This window comes from Saimiri boliviensis, chromosome 2 (genome assembly GCF_048565385.1).
Source record: "Saimiri boliviensis isolate mSaiBol1 chromosome 2, mSaiBol1.pri, whole genome shotgun sequence".
NCBI lineage: Eukaryota > Metazoa > Chordata > Mammalia > Primates > Cebidae > Saimiri > Saimiri boliviensis.
The window spans coordinates 62198479-62220748 of NC_133450.1; the positions used below are offsets into that span (position 1 = coordinate 62198479).

General features: G+C 40.4%; 1 protein-coding gene and 1 pseudogene across 16 annotated transcripts in view; both read right to left on the reverse strand.

Annotated features, from left to right (window-relative positions):
- UNC79 (unc-79 homolog, NALCN channel complex subunit) overlaps positions 1 to 22270 on the reverse strand; it is a 261471-nt gene that overhangs the window by 3549 nt on the left and 235652 nt on the right. For all 16 annotated transcript variants that reach the window (XM_074393444.1, XM_074393429.1, XM_074393440.1 and 13 more), the window contains 5 exons: positions 20865 to 20954; positions 18635 to 18810; positions 17528 to 17714; positions 15949 to 16146; positions 13750 to 13827 (listed from right to left, as the gene is read on the reverse strand). In XM_074393444.1, the coding sequence (XP_074249545.1) occupies positions 13750 to 13827; positions 15949 to 16146; positions 17528 to 17714; positions 18635 to 18810; positions 20865 to 20954 (729 nt within the window). The remainder of the gene's footprint in view (positions 1 to 13749; positions 13828 to 15948; positions 16147 to 17527; positions 17715 to 18634; positions 18811 to 20864; positions 20955 to 22270) is intronic.
- Positions 9 to 13740, reverse strand: LOC141583578 (coiled-coil-helix-coiled-coil-helix domain-containing protein 2 pseudogene; annotated as a pseudogene).

Below are 22270 nucleotides of genomic sequence, written 5' to 3' on the forward strand. Positions count from 1 at the left end.
TGGAGAAAGACAAAAGCTTGATTACTATTATTCTCTAGTCTCCCACAAAGCTTCACTCATTGCAAGGGAAAACAGGCCACACTGATTCCCTTTCGCGCCAGGCTCGGATTTGGGCCCTGCTACATGGCTACCTGTTATCAGCAAATGCCTTTCTGAGGCCAAACCCTGCTGAGCTGGTGGCATTTGGAGGTTAATAAGAGCCCCATGAGAGCCTGAGACACACACTTTAGAGTAAATGACTGATTGTCTCTAGAAAGCTACCAAGCACAGGAAATTAAATGTGTATTTATTTAATTAAATCCTCACTTTCTTGAAATAGAATTTCCTCCACAGGATCTTTAGAACTGAGTGTCTGAGTGGCATGGTGACTCTATTTGCCTGTAGTCATTAAGAAAATATCTCTCGTCAGTGGTTGGAACACTTCGGTGAGTGAGAGAAACCACCTTGGAGATGCCTGGCTGTGATCTGGAAGCGGGGAGACAGCGAGACCGGGCCGGTGTCTGCAGAGCATGTGAGCACACAGAGCCAAGTGGAAGTCCCCACTGGGGATGCCTGGCCCTCTGCTGACTCTCTGTTGGGCCCTCGCCCCCTTGATGTGGTCCTTCCTGGCAGGAGGTCACAGGGTGCCCTGGCCCAAGGACCTCCAGAAGCTGCTCCTTCTCCCTGCTTTGGTCTCTTTGCCATGTTTCAGTCCTCTAGAATCTAAGTAAATATTCATGGCCTTGTAAATCCAGAAGTTGAAGACCGAATATGGCATTTCTCAACGTGTGTTCCATGGAACTGTAATTTGGAGAGCTTTTAAATGGTGGAGGGGGACTACGATCCAATATGTTTGGAAATGTTCTTTATTTCAGCACTTCTCAGATCTTTAATATACCAGTACGCATCACATCATTTCACTCCATATTCCTTCCAACCCTCCACTCAAATAAAGGAATAGTGTTGTCATGGATTGAATTATATCCTGCTAAAATCTATATTGAGGTCCTGATCTGAACTGCATCAGAATGTTACCTTATTTGGAAACGGGATTGTTGAAGATGTAAATTAGTTGAGATGGGCTCATACTGGAGTAGGATGAGCCCCTAATCCAATAAAACTGGTGTCCTGGCCGGGCACGGTGGCTCACGCCTGTAATCCCAGCACTTTGGGAGGCCGAGGCGGGTGGATCACAAGGTCAAGAGATCGAGACCATCCTGGTCAACATGGTGAAACCCCGTCTCTACTAAAAATACAAAAAATCAGCTGGGCATGGTGGTGTGTGCCTGTAATCCCAGCTACTCTGGAGGCTGAGGCAGGAGAATTGCCTGAACCCAGGGGGCAGAGGTTGCGGTGAGCCAAGATCACGCCATTGCACTCCAGCCTGGGTAACAAGAGCGAAACTCTGTTTCCAAAAAAAAACAAAAACAAAAACAAAAAACTGGTGTCCTTATAAAAAGGGGAGTTTGAACACATACACACAAACACACAGAAAGCATGCTATATGAGGATGAAGACAGGGACCTACAAGCCAAGGAACGCCAAAGACTTCCAGCAAACCACCAGAAGCCATGAGAGAGGTCTGGAACAAATTCTCTCTCCAATCTCTCAAAAGAAACCAACCCTGCTGACACCTTCATCTCAGTCTTCTGGTCTCCAGAACTTTGAGGGAATACATTTCTATTGGTTGAACCACCCAGGTAGTCCTGGGAAGCCAGTACAAGGGCATTCCAGGAAGCAGAGAGAAGGAATGGGCAAAGCTCATTGGTGGGAGTGTGCAGAGAATCAGGGACAGGAGGGAGTCACGTGATGCTGACATGTGAACTCTTAGAAAAGGGTTATAAAAAACAAGTTTAGAAAAGCGGAAGCCAGGCCCTCACACCCTTAGTCCACCAGATGGCCCTAAATGCCAAATCAGGGGATCTGAATTTTATTCCAAATTCAATACAACTTCTAAAGATGGGATGCTTCATTCACCATGAGCAGAACCGTGCTCTGTGGCAGCAGTCTGCAGATTAGGGTGAAGAAGGAGGCAGAGAATGGAGGCAAGAGCCACTGTGGAGGCTGCCTCAATGGTCCAGAGAAGACTAGGGACAGTTTCTGGGGATGGGAAAGGATTCTGCCTGCAGAGACAACCAGTGAGCATCTGAGGATGAGTCTGCTCTTCCAAATAAGGAAAAGATCAAATAGGCAGAGGTTTCTAACCTGGGCAAACCGGGGGACAGTGATGGAATGAACAAAACCAAAGAAGGAGAGGCTTTCGGGGGGGCAACATGTAAATAACCTGAGTTCAAAGTTAGCCATAGCTGTCAGCTGCTGGTTTCATTGCATTCATCACATTTGCTCTAAAATAAACTTGGTGAAGTGATAAGCTGCATTTATCTCCCTGTTGTTATTCCCAAGGCTAAATAAATCTGGCTGTTGTTTGACTTTTAACATTTTGTTGATGTATACAGTTCACTAATTTGACTTCTATTTACATTTACTCCTAAACATAGTGTTTCTGTTGCAGCTAGCTAATAGTTTGTCTCTAACACGAATACCGTGTTTAGAAATGGAGTACAGTGTGTATCAGAAAATGCTATGAGACTAAAGCTGAAATATCAGAAAATACCACCCTCTCCATGCCCCCCCTGCCCCCCAACCCTCATAACAAAACTGTGGGATTACAAAGGTTGGTACCAGATAAGGCTGTGCCATCTGGCCCTTAATAGGACTGGCTCCTCCAGACATTCTGAATGGAAAAAAAGTATTTATCTATTCTGACTGTCTCCCCATATAATTTCCGCACAGCAAAAAGCAGGCCCTGGGGGGTCCTGATGTTATAGACTTTGTTGACCTTTGACTATTTAATATGGAAGTGGGCCCATACACCTCTTGATATTTGGGAAATACCCAAACTAACTTCCTGTTAAGAATTCTGAGAAGTTTGGGCCTCTTGTTATTTGGGAAACACCCAAACCAATCTCCTATTAAGAATTCTGAGGGACTTGGGAAGGGTAGGAGCAAGGGAGTTCTGAATACCCTGGCCCTGGGTGGACACCTTTCCCAGTGCTGCCACTAGGGCTAAGGGTCCATGTGAAGCAAGCAAGGGGAACAGTAATGTTGGTCTAAAAGGGTTTTTGTTATTTCCCCGTTGATGTAATCTATGACCATGGAATTCTAAAATATACCTGCAAGGGACCTTCAGGTTTCTGATTTGCAAATCATGTGACTAAAGCCATCAGGTTAAAGTCATCATCATTATTGATGACATGATATAACCCAGCCATCATCCTATTTCAGGAATGTTAATCTGACTTATTGAATAACTTTCATTTTCATTCTCTTTTGCTAGTGGCTCCTACGGAACTGTCAGTAAGAATTAGACGTAATTTATTTTGGGCTCTGTAATGTTATAATGGAGTAAAGCTGGTGGTTGTTTTTTTTCCCTCTCCAGAAACAATATCCTGAAGACTGAAGGACATTTAAAAAATAGGTTGTTTTTCACAAAAATAAAAGTGCTACACTTACTCTTATCTTGGTTCCTGCTACGGAACAAGCAGAAGACTTTCTGCTTAGTTGGAAGAAGGGTCATGAAAAACAAGCTTAGAAAAGCAGAAGCCAGGCTCTCATACCCTGCGTATTCATTTCAATCCTGCTTATTCCAGCCCTCAAAATTAAAATTGGTGGAGAAACTTTCTCTTTCAGCCAAGATGGAGTAACATAGACCAGATTTACCCTCCTGCCCAGAACAACTAAAAATCCAGACAAACTGTATGAAACAATGGTTTTCAGATACTGGTCATCAAGAAATGCAGGACAGAGATCACTGAGGGAAAAGAAGCAAACCAGGTAGGCCCTGAAGGTATTCCAGCTCACTGTTTAGAGACAGGTTTCAGGTAGTAGCACAGGGAACAGGAATGACTGGCAGTCTTCCCGAGTGAGGAGAGGTAGCCAGGAGCCCTGGGAGGTCAAAGTGTCTACAGTTTGTAAGGTAGAGTACTGAACAGGAGAGAGCTGCAGAGAGAGACAACTTCGAAGATCTGGAAAGGGGTCCCTCTGAGTCTTCAGCTGAGTGCTGGCCAGTATATGCAAGTTATAAAAACTACCCAATACTGGAGAAAAAACAAAAAAACAAAAATATCGCAAGAAAAAAAATTCCCTGGTGATTACAACGAGCCAAGAATATTTTGTGTTCCTATTAGTCAGAGTGGAAAAATCGTGTAACTCATAGAACATCATGAGATTACTGATAAGGATAGTGGTATACAGCAGCAGCAGTGAAGAACTACTTGCCCTAGAAAAATTGCTGCTCTGATCAACACCTAACAAAGATTAAATGTTAGTCTCAGAAGGATAAAAATATTTGTAAGTTGTATAACTATGTCACAGAATACAGCTTAAGAGTATCTTACATGAATACAAAAAATACGCATCACCCAAGAAAGTCAAATTCACAATGTCAAGAATACAATAAAAAATTACTAGGCATGCTAAGAAACAAACAAACCAAAAAGTGACACACAAATAAGGAGAAAAATCCATCAACAGGGCATAAAACAAAAATGACACAGATGGCCAGGTGCAGTGGCTCATGGCTGTAACCCCAGCACTTTGGGAGGCTGATGTGGGTGGATCACGAGGTCAAGATATCAAGACCATCCTGGCCAACATGGTGAAATCCCAACTCTACAAAAAATACAAAAATTAGCTGGGTGTGGTGGTGTGCGCCTGTAGTCCCAGCTACTCAGGAAGCTGAGGCAGGAGAATTGCTTGAACCCGAAAGGCAGAGGTTGCAGTGAGCCAAGATGGCACCCCTGCACTCTAGTGTGGCAACAGAGCGAGATTCCATCTCAAAAAAAAAAAAAAAAAAAGACACAGATAACAGAACTAGTAGAAAAGGGCAGTAAAATGATTATGATAACTATATTCAACATGCTCAGGCAGACAGAAGAAAGATTGACCATGCTGAGTAGAGGCACTGAATAAAATATTTAAAGAAACAATGGCTGATACTTTTTCAATCTAATGAAAACTCTGAATCCAAAGATTCAAGAAGCTCACCAAACCCAAGCACCAGAAATACGAAGAAAATTCTACCTAAGCATAGTATCAGCAAACTGCTTAACCATAGTGGCAAAGATAAACGCTTCAAAGCAGCCAAAGGAAAAAGATGAAAAACATAAGAATGACAGATTTCTTGTTGGAAACAATGTAAACAAAAAGACCATGGAGGAGCAATATCTTTAAAATATTGAGAAAAAAAAAACTTTGAAACTGTCCATCTAGAATTTAATACCCAGTGAAATTTTCTTTCAAAAATGAAAGCAAAATAAAGCTTCTGGGACATACAAAAGCTAAAATAGTTAATCAGCAGTTTACATACACCAGGAGACTTTACAGAAAATCCTTTGGGCAGAAGGAAAGATAAAAGATGAATGTTTAGACCAGGCGTCCCCAAACTTTTTACACAGGGGGCCAGTTCACTGTCCCTCAGACTGTTGGAGGTCCACCACATACTGTGCTCCTCTCACTGACCACCAACGAAAGAGGTGCCCCTTCCTGAAGTGCGGCGGGAGCTGGAAAAATGACCTCAGGGGGCCGCATGCTGCCCGCGGGCCGTAGTTTGGGGACACCTGGTTTAGATCTATGGAATGAAATGAAGAGCACTAAAAATGGCAAATATAAATATGGCAATAATAGCAAATATAAAACTTGTTTGACATCTCTTTAAAAGATAATCAACTGTTTAAAGCAAAAATAATAATGTATGGTTTGCTTTATAAAATATATAGAAGTAAAATGTATGACAATAATAGCACAAAGTAAGGGAGTAGGAAATGGAGGTATATTATTGTACAATTCTTACACAATACATGAGGTGCTATAATATTCCATGAAGGCAGACTGTGATCAGTTAAAAATGTATGCTATAAACTCTAAATCAACCACTAACACAACAACAAAGACATATAGCTAATGAGATAATTAAAAAACAAACTTCTAAATAACTTATGGGTCAAAGAAGAAACCAAACTGGAAACTAACATTCTGATCTGAATGGAAATAAGAATATATCAAAATCTGGGGGAAAGCAGCTAAAACAGTACTTGAAAGAAAATTTAGAGCACTAAATGCTGATGTTTGAAAAGAAGAAAGTTCTCAAGTTAATGACCTTAGTTGCCATCTCAGTTTATCTTAATTAGACAAAGAAAAGGAAATTATATTCAAAATTTAATCATAAAAACCTTAATCCAAAAGAAAGCACAAAAAGACAGAACAGGAGACAAAGAACAGATGTGAAATACAGAAAACAAGCAGTAAGATAATAGATTTAAACCCAACAGTATCACAAAACACGTTAAATGAAAATGATCTAAAAACCTCAGTCAAAAGGAAGAGATTGTCAGATTGGATTTTTTTAAAGCAACATCCAACTTCATGCTGACTATAAGAAATGCAGTTTAAATACAAAGACAGACAGGTTAAAAGTAAAAGGATGAAAAAAATATGTGCCATCCTAACACTGGTCAAAAGAAAGCTGGACTGTCAAAACTACTGGAGTGCAGTGGTGCAATAATGGACATACGGTAAATGGTACATATTTAAAATGTGCAGTTTGTTAAGTCTTGACTTACATTATGCCATGTACCACAATCAAGATAAATAACGTATCTATCACCTCCCAAAGTTTTTTCAGGCCAGGCAGAGTGGTTCACACTTGTCATCCTAGCACTTTTGAAGGCCAAGGTGGGCGGATCCCTTGAGGTCAGGAGTTCAAGACCAGCTTGGCCAACATGGTGAAATCCCTTCTGTACTGAAAATACAAAAATTAGCCAGGCATGGTGGCAGGTGCCAGTGGTCCCAGCTACTCAGGAGACTAAAGCATGAGAATCGCTTGAACCTGGGAGGCGGAGGTTGCAGCAAGCCAAGATCGCCCCCACTGCACTCTAGCCTGGGCAACAGAGAGATTGCACTGCAAAAACAAAACAACTAAACTAAAAATATTAGCAAAGATGACATTTCATAATTTCAATTCATTAAGAAAATACAGCAATCCTAAACATGTATAAGCCTAATAACAGAGCTTCATAATACATTAAGCAAAAATAAACCCACATTGAGAGATATTTCAAAACTCCTTTTTCAATAAGTGATGGAATAAGTTAACAGGCATAACAAGAAGAACATAGAAGACTTGAGCAATACAATCAACAAGGTTGAACTAACTTACATAGGAAACTCCAAGCAACAACAGCAGAAGACACATTGTTTTCTAGTGCACACAGAGCATTTACTAAGATACACAATATTCTGGGCTATAAAGAAAGTCTCGCTAATTTAAAATGAGTCAAATTATATAAAGTATATTCTCTGATCACATTAGAATTACAAATCCATAACAGAAAAACTTCTGGAAATCTTTAAATATTTAGAAGCAAAACAATATAGTTCTAAATAATCAATGTCAGAAAGAAAGCAAAAGAGAAACCAGAAAGTATTTTGAACTAAATGAAAATGGGAACACAACATACCAAATTGTAGGATGCAGCTAAACCAGTGCTTAGAGGAAAATGTATAGCACTAATCACTTAAATTAGAAAAGTCTCAAATTAATGAGCTCTACTTCAACTTTAAGAAACTAGAAAAACAAGAGCAAATTAAATCTGAAGTAATCAGAAATAAGAAAATGATAAAGAGCAAATCAATTACAGAAAAACAAGAGAGACAAACCAATGAAAACAAACAAGGTGTGTGTGTGTGTGTGTGTGTGTGTGCGCGCGTGTGTGTGTGTAAAACAAAAAGCTTACTAAAATTGAAAAATCTCTATCTAGACAGAAAAGGAAAAAAAAAAAATAGAGAAGTAACAAATCATTAGCCAGGCACTGTGGCACGTGCCTATAGTTCCAACTACTTAAGAGGCTGAGGCACGAGGATCACTTGAGTTCAGCCCAGGAGTTCAAGGCTGCAGTGAGCCATGATCACACCACTGCACTCCAGCCTGGGCAACAGAGTGAGCACTCCCTACCCAGAAAACCAGAAATATGATGACTTAAAGAGGTACATAAATATTGATCCTACAAATGTTTTTTTAAAAATAAGGGCATGTTATAAACAACTTAATGCCAATAAAATTAACTATGTCAATGAAACTGACAAATTCTTTGAAAGACATATACTACCAAAGTGCGCTGAAAAATAAACAGATGACTTGAATAACCCAATAACTATTTATAAAATTAAATCTGTAGTTAAAAACCCTTCTGCAAAGAATATTCTAGGCCTAAGTGGCTCCACTGGTGAATTCTGCTAAATATTTAAGGAAAAGGGGCCGGGCACAGTGGCTCATGCCTATAATCCCAGCACTTTGGGAGGCCAAGGCGGGTGGATCACGAGGTCAGGAGATCAAGACCATCCTGCCAACACGGTGAAACTCCGTCTCAAAAAAAAAAAAAATTAGCTGGGCGTAGTGGCGCGTGCCTGTAGTCCCAGCTACTTGGGAGGCTGAGGCAGGAGAACTGCTTGAACACAGGAGGCAAGATGCAGTGATCCGAGATTGCACCACTGCACTCCAGCCTGGTGCCTGGCGACAGAGCGAGACTCTGTCTTGGAAAAAAAATATATATATATATTTAAGGAAAAAATAGTATCAATTCCATACAAACTTCTTCAGAAAACAGAAAAGGAATACTTCCCAACTCATTCTACGAGGCCCCGATACCAAATCCCTAATATTTGCCCTGATATCAAATCAAATCCAAATACAGTCATTACAAAAAAAGAAAATTACACTTCAGTATCCCTCATGAACATCAATGCAAAAATTATTTTAACAAGTTAGCAAATTGAATTCAGCATGATATAAAAAGGGTAATTCATCATTGCCAAGTATGGTTTGTCTCAAGAATACAAGTGATTTACCATTCAAAAAGCAATCGGTGAAACTTGCCAAGTATACAGTTAAAAAGAAAAGTCATAAGACCATCTTAAAGAGTGTAGAAAATCATTTGACAAACCCAGTGTCCATTCCTGACAAAAATTCATGGCAGACTAGGAACAGAAGAGAACCTTACTCAATATAGGTTCTCTTGATAAAGGTTACTGATGAGAAACTAACAGCTAACATTTATATTTAATAATGAAAGGCTGAATGCTCTATTCCTAGGATCAGAGCCATGACAGTTTCCTGCTTGCACCATGTCTATTTAACTTGTACTGGAAGTTCTATCCAGAGCAATGAAAAAAGAAGAAATAAAAAGCACAAAGATTGAAGAGGAAGAGAAAAAAAATGACCTTATTTGCATATGAAATTATTATCCATGTAGAAAATCTGATAAAATCTACAAAAAAAACTACTAAAACTAATAAATGGGTTTAACAGGTTGCAGGGTAGAAGAACAAGACAAAAATGAGCTGTATTCTTAAATAACTGCAATGAACAATCAGAAATTTAAACGTAAAAAACCAAACCATTTACAATAACATAGAAATATGATAACTTAGAGATAAATTTGACAGAAATATGCTAGGCCTGAATATGGAAAACTGCAAAATATTCCTGAGAAATTTTAAAGAAGACGTAAATAAATGGAGAGATCTATGTTTGTGAATCAGAAGATTCAATATTAAGATCCCAATTTTCTTTTTTAAAAAAAAATAAATTCTTTTTATTGCACATTTGTGTCTTGGGTTAACTGTGGGGTGAGAAACCTCCTCCTCACTTGCAGTCCCAGCTATCTGCATACACTCTAGTGTTGTGGTCTAGCTGTTGACGAGGGGCAGAGGTGGGTGCGGGGCTGGCCCCTGAGTCTGCACTGACATCCCCAGGGCAGGGAGCTCAGACCATGGTTGTACTTGCACTGCTTCAGGACCTCACTGAAGCCCTCACACAGAGACAGGTCACTGAGTGGTGGAACAGTCCAGGAACTGCCTGATCTCATAGGCGCAGGGCCCCATCTGCAGGGGCTGAGAGGCAGCATGGGTCGGAGCCTGCTGGGCGGTAGGCTGGGCAGGCTCCGAGCTTCCCCAGCTGAAGGCTCCGGTCAGGGCGCTGCCCATGACATATCCCACAGCTGAGCCCACGGCTACCCCTGCAGCCGTGGATGCCATCTGAGCCATGAGGCCTGGGGCAGAGGGCGTGGCGGAGTGGCTGACTGGCAGGGCGGCCACGCTGCCGCTTCCCCGAGGCATGGTGGCGGCGGTGGGATCCGGGTGATCCAGAGACAGCGACCAAGATCCCAGTTTTCTTAAACTAATCTATATTTCAATGCAATCCCAATATAATTCCCAACCCCCTTTTTTTTTTTTTTTTTTTTGGCAGATCTTTCTTGCTCATCAGACTGGAGTGCAGTGGTGCAATTGGCTCAATACAGCCTCAACCTCCTGGGCTCAAGGGATCCTACCACCTCAGCCTCCCAAGTAGCTAGAACTACAGGCATGTGCTGCCATCCCCAGCTAACTTAAAAAATTTTAGTTGGGGATGAATAGTGACATGGTTTCAATATGCTGCCATGCTGCCCAGGCTGGTCTTAAACTCCTGATCCCAAGAAATCCTCCCTCCTTGCCCTTTCAAAGCACTGGGATTAGAGGTATGAGCCACTGTGTTCAGCCCCCAACAATCTTTTTATAGAAATTGACAAACCACTTTTAAAATTTATCTAGAAATGCAAAGGATGTAGAATAGCCAAACAACTTTGAAAAAGATGAATGAATTTAGAGGACTGATGCTACCTGAATTTAAGGAATATTAAAAAGCTATAGTAATGCAGTGTGTTATAAAACTAGACAGAGATCTGGTGGGTGCAGCGGCTCATGCCTGTAATACTAGCACTTTGGGAGGTCAAGGTGGGTGGATCACCTGAGGTCAGGACTTTTGAGACCACCCCGGCCAATACGGTGAAACCTCATCTCTATTAAAAGTACAAAAATTAGCCAGGCAAGGTGCTGTGTGCCTCTAATCCCAGTTATTCAGAAGGCTGAGGCAGAAGAATCACTTGAACCTGGGAGGCAGCAGTTGCAGTGAGCAGAGATTGTGCCACTGCACTCCAGCCTGGGCGACAGAGTAAGACTCTGTCTCAAAAAAAAAAAAAAAAAAAAGACAGAGATCAATGGGATAGAATCAAGAAGCCAGAAATAGGACTGCATAGTTATTCACTTTTTGACAAAAGTGCAAAAACAATTTGATGGAGAAAAGATCATATTTTTAACAATGATGCTGGAATAACTGACTATCCATATGCATAAAAGATACCTCAATCCACACCTCACACCATATACAAAGGTTAACTCAAAATAGATCACAGACATAAACTAACACCCAAGTGAAAAAATAGATAACACTTAGAATAAAACACAAATAAAATTCGTTATGATTTTTGGATTAGGCAAAGATTTTTTTAAAACACAACATCAAAAGCATGATTCATAAAAGAAAAAAATTGGTAAATGTTACTTCATCAAAATTAAGAATTCCAAAGACAAACCACAGAGAAAAATCTTTGCAAATCACATACTGATAAAGGACTTGTATCTCAAACTTCAACAATAAGGAAAAAACCCAACCCAATAAAAAATGGGCAAATAATTTTAACAGCTACTTCACCAAGAAGATATATGGACAGCAAATAAGTACATGAAAAGATGCTTAATGCCATCAGCAAACAGGAAAATGCTACTTAAAACCACAAGATACCAGTACACAACTCTTAGAATAATTAATCTTAAAGATTAACTGAGCTAAGTGTTGACAAAGATGTGGAGGAACTAGAATGCTCATACACTGTTCATATACTGGGTGTAACAGGGCACAACAGCTTTGGAAAACAATTTTTTAAAAGGTAAATATACACCTGTCATATGGTTCAGATATTCTACTCCCAGGTATTTGCCCAACATACATGAAAGCATATATGTATACAATGACATCTTCATGAATCTTCATAGCAGATGTATTTGCAAAATCCCCAAACTGGAAACACCCTAGATGTCAATTAACTGATAAATGGATAAGCAAAATTTGGTATATTCATACAATGGACTACTACTCCGAAATAAAAAGTAATGATCCACTAATATATGCAACAATATGGATTAATCTCAATATAATTATTACGAGTGAAAGAAGGTTTAAAATATATATATATATATATATACTGTATGAATCCATTTAAAGAAAATCCTAGAAAGTGCAAACTGATCTATAGTGACAGAAAGCAGATAAGTAGTTGCCTGGGGACAGGAGATGAGTAACCTAACAGAAGGATTATAAAGAGGTAGGAAAATAATTTCATTTTGTTTGCTTTTTTTTTTTTTTTGAGACAGAGTCTCATCCTGTTTCCCAGGCTCAAGTGCAGTAGCAAAATCTCAGCTCATTGAAACCTCCACCTCCCGGGTTCAAGGAATTATCTGGCCTCAGCCTCCTGCGTAGCTGGGATTACAGATATGTGCCACCACATCTGGCTAATTTTTGTATTTTTCATAGAGAAGGGGTTTCACCATGTTGCCCAGACTAGTCTCAAACTCCTTACCTCAAATGATCTGCCCACCTCAGCCTCCCAAAGTATTGAGATAACAGGCATGAACCACCAAGCCCAGCCTGAAAAAACTTTTGGAGGTGATGGATATGTTCATTACATTGATTGTGGTGCATGACATAATGTAAGTCAAGACTTACCAAACTGTGTGTTTTAAATATGTACCATTTACCATATGTACATTATTGTACCACTGCATTCTAAAATAATAGTGTTGATTTTTGCTATATCAAGCTAGATATGATATATCTAACCCATTAGAACCAATGATCTTGTGCTGTTCTGGTAATAGTCGAGTTTCCCCTGAAAATGGGCTGCTTTTCTTCAGCATAGTGTTAGTGAATGTGACAAATGTTCTTTGTTGAAGAGTGGCGTTAAGGAATAAGATAGCAAGTTATAAGGTTCCAAATTGATGCTCCCTGGTGGGCAGTGATGGTGGTGACAGTGGCCAAGACAGTAGAATACAGAAGTGAAAGATAAAGAAATACAAGAGATACAAGAAGAGGAAGAAGGAACAGAGAAACAAAGAGGTGGAATGATAGGAAGGAAGGAAAAAGAGGGGAGGCAGAAAGATAAGCAAAATGGGAAACCAAGTTCTCTACTCTTTCATTTTTGTATCACACTAGTCTGTTTCTGATGAGGGGAAAATATGCAGGGAGGGTAGATGACAAAGGCTTGAATTACTTTTATACCCCGTATAATGATGATTTAAAATAATATTATTTGAAACTAAATTAATTTATCTTAGAGAAAGTACCAGATACCAAGTCAGACAATTACAGACTATTTTCCTTGGTTTTCTGGGTATCTTTTGCAAGGTAAGGGGATTTATATTAGTATAAGGTAATTTTCCCAGTAATATTTTAAGCACTTGTGTTACATAAAATCATGGTTGTTTTTTTTTTTTTTTTGATAGAGACAAGGTCTCACTCACTATGTTGCCCAGGCTGGTCTTAAACTTCTGAGCTCAAGCAATCCTCCTACCTCAGCCTCCCAAAATGTTGGGACTATGGGCATGAGCCACCATGCCTGGCCTGGTCTGATGTATTTAACCCAAGTGAAGTTGGTCACAGTGGAAACCAAGAGCAAAATTAACACAATAACCCTTTTGTAAAGGGTTGTTATGGGAGCCTGAATTGTCCAGCCCCAACTCTTTATGTTAAAACTAAATTCTCTTCAGAAAGTACCTTCAACATAAATCCACACTTGTTTTTAGCAGTAAGAAATGGTCTATAAAAATCGTATGTTTTCCTACCTTGACAAAAATAGTTGAATTGCATTCTTGCAATGCCTCCATTAAACTAATCACATGGAGACACACCATTTCTACCATCTGAAACACAAACATGAAAGTTAATTCCATTGCCAGTGATACAGGAACCTTGCAAACTTGTTTGTAGCCGTAGAAGACCGATGTCCTGTGCCCACGAGGTCTTTCTGCGTAGTAACTATAGGAGTCATTCAGTGGTGTTCATTCACCTCTGAAACTTCAAACCAGAAACAGAATTTTTAAAAGATCCAGAGGCTTGGTAATTGTCATGCCTTCCTCATTCAACTCAGGGCTGCCAATGGAAGTTAGGTATTGATCCCACTAATCTGCACGGCACTGACTCACACCAGAGGATAAATGGCTTCTGCTTCCTTCATTTCTAACTACAGAACTCTTTGGATGTAAGTCCCTTTCTCTATGTTGATCCTTTCTACACAGCATCTTCATCTGCAATAACTGTTTAATTTACTGCAGATCTGCCTCTGAGGCTTTATTTTCTGTGGGACAAAGCAGCCATGCTTACGACAGCTCAAAAGACAGTAGAGGTGATGTCACTCATCAGAAATGCCTAAGGCTGGATTTTAAACATTCCAGGGAGATTTGACCAGACTGGCTTATGTGGTTTAACAACATTTTCAGAATGAAATTAATTCAACTTCTTTTGTAATTTCATTTGCATAAAATTCATGTGCAACAAATTTGACATGAATTTGGAGAGTGATTTAGAGGAGAGATATTTCTTGGTATCAAAAAAGGAATGATACAAGGAAAATTTTTAATCTCTAGCTTAAGTTAGCTTGTTTAAGGCCTCATTTTGTTGTCTGTGAAATAACAGAACAGAATGTTTGATCTCCAAATTCTTCATTAGTCCCAGAATCTGTGATCCAATAAATGTAATTATTTTCCATAGCAGTCAAAACTATTCACACTCTAAGATTTTCACATAAACTTCCTTTAAATTGAACTAAAACATCTCTCTACACATAAAATTGCCTGTATCTTTTGCATCTCTAAAGAACAAAGTGATTCACTAAAGGAAATATACAATCCCCTTTCTAATTAAGAACCAAAAGAAAACCTTTCTTAGACTATTATTCAATCAATTAAAAAAACATTTCCTGACTGCCTTTTGTGGGCAGTGCAGAGTTAGGTTTCGGATACACTCAAATCATCATTATGGTGTCCCTCCAGGTCCCCCGCTCCTCACAGACAAGGACTCTACTGATGATGTCCCCATAACCAAGACACTGGTTGCAGCTTTCCCAGCTGAGAGTCCTTCTCCAATACAGGAGTCAGAACCAAAGGATTCCCTTGTACATTCCTTCCGTACATCCTCCAGCCTTGACTCCAGGAGGAATACTCCATGCTGGTTCAATGAAGTGGGCTTAGGCTAGCCATACCCCAGACATTTTCAAATGAGCTCTGGAGCAGCCCCTCTCTTAGTAAGCCACCTACATTCAATAGTACTGGATTTGAAGATTGGGGAGCATAGGTCCTTATAAGTCAACTCACAAAGGTAAGGCTCTTTTCAGGCTTTGTGCCCAGAGTGGAATGAACACCAGTGGTCAATCTAGATAACTCCACAAATAGATAACCTAATTGGCTAAGGTTTTTCCAAATTGCTTTGAAATTCCCAAATAATATGAATCTCACTCCTAAGCCTCTGACATTATAACATCAAATAACCCTTAAAGGTAGAAATTTCATACAACATTCATTTGCTGTTAGGCAGAAAAAAATAAACTTATTTTTAATATTAATAACCGTATTTGCTTTTTTATATTTATATATCAATATAAAAGTATATATATACATATATATATATACACTCATCATAGAATAGCTAAATAAAGCTATTTAACATGTGTATTACCTTACATACTTATTTTTTGTGGTGAGAACATCTGAAATTTCTCCCTTAGCAATTTTCAATACAGTATATTGTTATTACCACGAGGTACAATAGAACTCTTGAACTATTGTTTACTTTGTTTTTAATCAAAATGCTTATTTTTCATCAAAATGCTTATGCAAGCAGAACATCCAGCTTCTAAGGTAACAAATCCCCGATCCATTTATACAACCTTACAACTGAGATCTGTGATAACAGGGAGTGTGAGGATTGGGAGTGGTGTGGACATTTTGAGAGTCCATCTCAGAAGGAAAACTTGTCCGTGAACTCACCACTTTGTTATGGGCCATTAGCTGAAGGATGCTTGGTGTCACCCTACTCCAAAATTCTAGTGCTGTCAGTATCGCCGTGAAGCTGAATTCATTCTGATTTTGGAGATTTGTAGCAACAGCACTTTGCTCACAGTACACTGTCCAGAGCTGAGCAAAGATGAACGCGTGGAAGAGGGAGCACATGTGCAGCACGGAGGTCTGGAAAGGAAGAAGATGGCATCTGTGCATTGCATCCCAGCAGGCTGTGACCCTCCACGGAGCCTTCCTCGCATGGCTTCGGTCTTGCCAGGGAGCACAGTCAAAGCACAAAGGCATTATCTCAGAGTTACAAAGTCGTGATTCATCATCTTAAGACAGTCTGCTCTCTTCTCCCCCAGTGGGAGTGTGCTCAGAGAACAAAGCACATTTTTGAAGAGAAGGCACCTTAATTTGCTGAAGAAACCTACCCACCCCCTTGCCCTTTAATGAAACTGACATTCCCATCCCTAAACTAGATTAGGGAGAATAATCGTTCTGCCATCTTGGGATGTTTCCTCATCTGTAAAATGGGGATAATAGTAGCCTCTTCAAAGAGTGGGAGTAAAGGAGGTGATATAGGTGAACACACTGCCCAGACTTCATAGCAGCAGCAGCAGCAGCAGAGATCCTCCTAGAGATCCTCCTCCTAGTGGAAAGCACGTGGAGAGAGCACCTACAACACACCAGAGACGGCACCAAAGGCTTTTCCTAGATCAACACCACCGCTCTCCAACCATCCCCTCATCTATTTTACAGATGAAAATCTGAATATCGGAGAGGTTGAAATATTAGGAGTCGACTGCCTAATTCCTTTTGTGAACATCATTCAGATCACTGGGATGGATGCGCTATTTTATCACATCGTCAGCTTGCCCTGTCCCAAACCCGAGCTGTCCCCAGGGCCACTGTGACCTCCCAGAACTTGCCTAAGCTCTGTGAAGGCCCCCTGGCTCCTCGGGGCTGATTAGTACCCATGTGTCTGCTTTGCCTGGATGGGCTCATGATGGGTGCCTGCCTTGGGTTTACTCTCTTCCCTTTAGCATGTTATCTGTCTCTGCAATTTTACAAAGTTCCCCTATGGAGGTCATGCCAATGCGTGCTTTAGTGAGTTCCCAACTGGCTTTCTTGTTTTCATTTTGTATTTTCTTGATTCTCTAGAGACTTGAGTTGAAAAGATGGTACATGAAGAATTAGATAGAGAATAAATCTTCCTCCATTTTGTCTTTGGTTTTAAAAACTGATCACAGAATTTTGATTATATTTCTAGCCTTTTATTTCTCTTCATTATTTTGAGACAGAAGAGCTTGGGAAGCCAACTCTTGCTTGCCTCCATAATTTATCTTCATAAAAGTAACCCAAAAAACAATTTGGGGACAGGGAAAAGACAGTCTGGGAATCTAAACAACTTTAAATGAGACATTAGCACAAAGTTGTGTTTCTAACATCCACAGAAGGGCAAGTGATAAGATGCATTTTCTTCTCAGAAGAAACATAATTGGCTGATAAGGTTTCCATTAGCAATTGTGATACATATGGTCTTAATCTTGCAGAAATCACTTACCTTTGATTGCTCTGGAAATCCAATCAGGATAACAATAAGATGGTCTGCAATATGTGAGCCTGCATCCAGAGGAATGGGCAGGCAGGGAGAGGAGGCATTTGGGCACACTGCATTATGAGTGAGGGAGCCCAGCAGCAGCCACGACAACAGTCGGATGTGGGAGACACACTCGATGAATTCTTTAGGTCTATTAGAGAAGAAGGAGTGTTAAAGAATGATCTTATGTTTTCTGTTTCATTGGGTACATAACAAATGCTTATTGAAGAACGGGATTAAAAGTGTGGTCTTGCAGGCAATCACATAAAACCAAACGCCAAAGCAATTGAGTGTCAAAAAAAGATGTATCTGTTTTTCTTGTTTTCCACTGTAATCCTGGATCTCAGCTTCTTGAGAAAAGAACAGCCTTTAGTGGCACAGGATTACACAGCATTCTTCCATAAACCTGGCTGTCTCTCTGACTAGCTTCTCTTTCTAAACTCTTTCCACTCCTGTCTTTAGAAATTTCTTCTCTGGCATCCCCAGTAGAGGGGACGAAAGAGAGGAGGAGATATTCTCTCCTTCCACCCTTCTCATTCTCACTCTAAACTTTTCCTCTGGACAGGAAGGCTGGCCATGCAAAAGGGCAGGCTCAAACCTGTCCTGAGTTCCCAAGTCAACAAACCCACACATGCCACTCTCTTCTTTAGCCTCCCTAAAAGGCAGAATCAGGGGCTTGCACCACCTTGCACCAATTTCATCCCTGCCATAGCTTTTGTTCCAGCTACAATCTAAGCTGCTTGAAGGCAAAGACAATGCTATATTGATAGACACCTATTAATTTACTTAACTAGTTGAAATCAAGCATTAAAGTGGTAATTCTAAGCTCAAATTTTTCATTCTTCATTAGGACGATTGAGGTTTTTGTGGGAGGACAAGTGCTTTTTTTGGCAGCACGTCACAGAGCATTCTGGGTCAGCAGGTACGTATGGAGATGGGACTTGATTTCCGTCTTCCTATCCAAGTATATTCCACTCATAAATCTTCAGTGTACTCATCCAGCTGAGCCCCAGAAAACTCAGGGTGTTTCCTGCCTTCTTTACCCTCATTCCCGGAGTCATAAGATCTTACCCTTGCTGCATTGCAGAGGGGGGATGATACAGCCAAGGCAGATAGCGGATCACAGCTTTGTTATCTCTGTGGTTGCCCCGTGAGATGTCCATGGCTGCAATCTGGGCCAGCCCCACTTTGAGATGCCCACCAAAGGTATCTTCATGCAGAGGCTGGGAACATGTCTTCATGTGGCTCTACAAAACCAAATGGTATTTTGTAACTCTAGCCAACACCTGGATTCATTCCAGGCCATTCTTTGAAAAGATCAGGTTATCATTTCCACCCCTCTTATTGCCACTCCAAGCACACGACCTGCTTAAACTTCTTCAGAGCCTTCCCTTTGTTCTTAGGATAAAGGGAGGCAAGTTCCCTAGCATGGCCTACAAAGCAAGAAAGATCTAGCTACTGTGGAGCTCTATGTCTTACCCCTTCAGCCTGCAGCTCCAGTTGCGCTGGCTCTCTGTGTTTCCTCCCACTGCTATTCCCTTTGTCTGGAATGCCATTCCTGCCTCTCTTCACCTAATTGTTTAGATTTTAGCTCAAGTGTCACTTCCTCTGGGAAGCCTTCCCTGACCTCCCTGATCAGGTCCATGTTGCTTTCTACCTCTTTTCATAGCAATTGTGAGAGACAAATTTTTACTGTACATTTTACTCAGACAAGTTAGTGAAATGTTCATTAACTTTGACCTCCACTACCAGACTATAAATTAAATGGAAGCAGCTAGTGTGTCCGCTTTTGCTCATCACAGCATCCCTAATGCCTAGAAAAGTGCCATGACATTATAGGTGCTCATATTTATTTGTTGAATTACTTTAGAAAGATTTCTTTGCTCATTATGAGCTCAGTGGGAAGAGCACTGAACTAGGCGTTGAGACTGAGGTTCTAGACCCAGGTATCTCCTAGCTGGTCCCATGGCCTTAGATAAGCCACCTGCCACTTGATCCTTCTGCTCTGTTTCCTAATAGGTAAAATCAGAGGGTTAGATTATGTCTGTATTCCCAGTAGGTAAAATCAGAGGGTTAGATTATGTCTGTATTCCCAGTCTTTTGATAATCATGGTTCTTACTTATTATTTTTCCAAAGCATCTGCAAAACAACCTAAACATGTTTAGGCAATAATTGTTTCCTCTTCTTTGTACAGCAAAGTCATTTAAGTGTGGGCAATTAGATTCGGCAAGCAGTAACCGGCGCAGGAGCGAACAACAGGGGAGCTCATTAAGAAATGACTGGGTTTACATATCGTGAGATATTATCAGTTTAAATTTTGATTCTGCTTTCTGCCTGGCATTTGCAAATCTATCACTATACCAAAAACCACTTTCATCATCTGAGCAGAGCCAGGGAACAGTTCAGTGATTAAGGGACCGTATTTTTGGCTGATGAACTTCTGGAATCACTAGGTCCTAATTATCAAAAAGGAAACATCTTGTGCCAGATTGCAATTTGGCTGCTCCTTGGACCATGTTTGGATTCTCTTCTGCCCTCTGTCTAGGGCCTTCCTCAGATCTCTCAAACTATTAATCTTTTAGCTCCCTGGTTGAATCATAGCAGGAAAGTGAACCTGCATCAGCAATTCATTCCACCCTGCAAAAACGCAATAAGCTCAACAACTTCACTGGGATTTTGTCCATATGCAAATTACTTTTTGTTCTATCCCCTTTCATTAATGATTTTCTTTAAGAAAATAGCTTCAAAGCAGCAAAAAAATAATAAATGGTGTATGCTTGCATAATGTGCTACAGTTTATGAAAGTCTCTTCACGTACATTATTTTTGATCAAACATCGTAACAGTCAGGCGAAGTAGGCATTATTAGATCCGTTCTTCCAACGAGGAAACTGAGGCCAAAGGTAATTAAATGATGCTATGTGGTAAAAAGAGAATGAATTGAGAGTCACAAGAACCTTAGGTTCAGCCTCGACTTTACCACTTAGTAGTGTGACTTGAGCAAGTACTACACCATCCCAAGCCTCAGTTTCTCCATTTGTACAATGGGGATATTATCTTCACAGAGGTACTATGAGAAGCGACTATATGCATGTGGCTGACGCCATGTGACTGTCCTTTCCCTTCCTCTTTTCCTCTTTGCAAAGCTGGACCCTGGCTCTTCAATCCCCCAAGACAAGGGCTGGTTCAGCAGTGCCACAGCCGCCTCCCCAGGTAGCAGTAAGTTCCCCATGGTCTGCTTAATTCTCTCAAAGCATCTCTATGTCGTGAACCTGAGAGATGAGCAGGTGAGCCATCTCACCTTCAGTTTGGTCAGCGTGTGCATGTCTGCCATGAAATCCAGCACCTCGTTGATGTATTGCCTCACACACTCCATCGCTGCAGTCCCACACTGAAACACAAGGACACAGCTGGGTCACAGCTTCGTTTTCGCCCTGACTACAATGATTGCCTCACTCTGGTTTCACATTGTTTACTAAGGAGTTTCACTTTCTGCATCTCTGACTCACTCCATTACTCTCAGTATAGTCTGTGACTGTCTGCCCAGCATTTGGACAAAAACTGATAGAAGGTTTGTGGCGGAGAACAAAGGAACAGGAGAGGCCTATGGGAGATGGGACTAAATGCTTTTATCCACTGGGTAATTGGACTGATTTTGTGTGTGCGTGCTTTTTTTTAAACTGCTTTATATGCAAAGATTCAGCCTATGTAATGCCATTAGTATCACAGTCTTTAGGACCTCATTCATCCCAAAACATAGCAACACATTCTCATTCTAGGGAAGTCTTAGCTACACATAAAATATGTGTCACCAAATTCTACCACCAGAATTTTGAATCTTTTTTCTGTCAAAAAAGTATAGAAACAAGCATCGTGCTTGCTGAAAGAATCAAAAATTCTCATGCAAGTCAAGTCATTTGCAAATTAACTTCTTATACAGAGTAGTACACTATTACAAAGATACATGTATTACTGTCAAGTTCTTGCTAGGGTATAAATAAGAGAACGAAACAAAATGGTCATCTTCCCCACATGCTCAAAGTGTGTTTGAAAAGTTTTGAAGGAAAAGAAAGCAAGCAAGCTAGTGTTTCAGGTTGTTAAATGGCATCGATCTGCTCTCCCTGAGAATGCAGTGAATTTAAGATTATAAGCAAAGCAAAGGAAAATGAACAAGCAGGCTGCTATATCAAAGCCGTATGAGAGAAGCCACACATCAGGCCGGGTATCAAGTGGATCAAACGAGGCCGTCTTTGAAGCCAGATGAATACTATGCTAAAGGGCTTCCTCGGCTTTCTTTAGGAAAATCTGGAACATTATAGACTTAACTAGCTCACCCAGTGGCTCTCATTTTCCCATATTCATGTAAATCTGCGCGGCACTGAACTATATCACCTTCTCTCTCTTCTAGAATGTTACGCTTGTCAGTTCTTCTGACAGGATAACAAACAGCAAAATAAGGTCATTGGCAGTCTGTCAGAGTGTTTTCCAAGCATTTCGTACTTTCCAAAGTTTTCTTCTTTTAATTTAAATCAAGTGAAGGAATTATAAAAGGTTATTGTGTTCCTGCTTTTGGAATATTAATCCTTTTGTGCAAGAAAGGATTTCCCCCCGATTTATTCTATTTTCTCTGACCTTTCACATGTCATGCAAATAGGACTGGAGACTCTGTTCTTGAATTTCTTGAAAGGGATTTGTTTCTTTCATAGG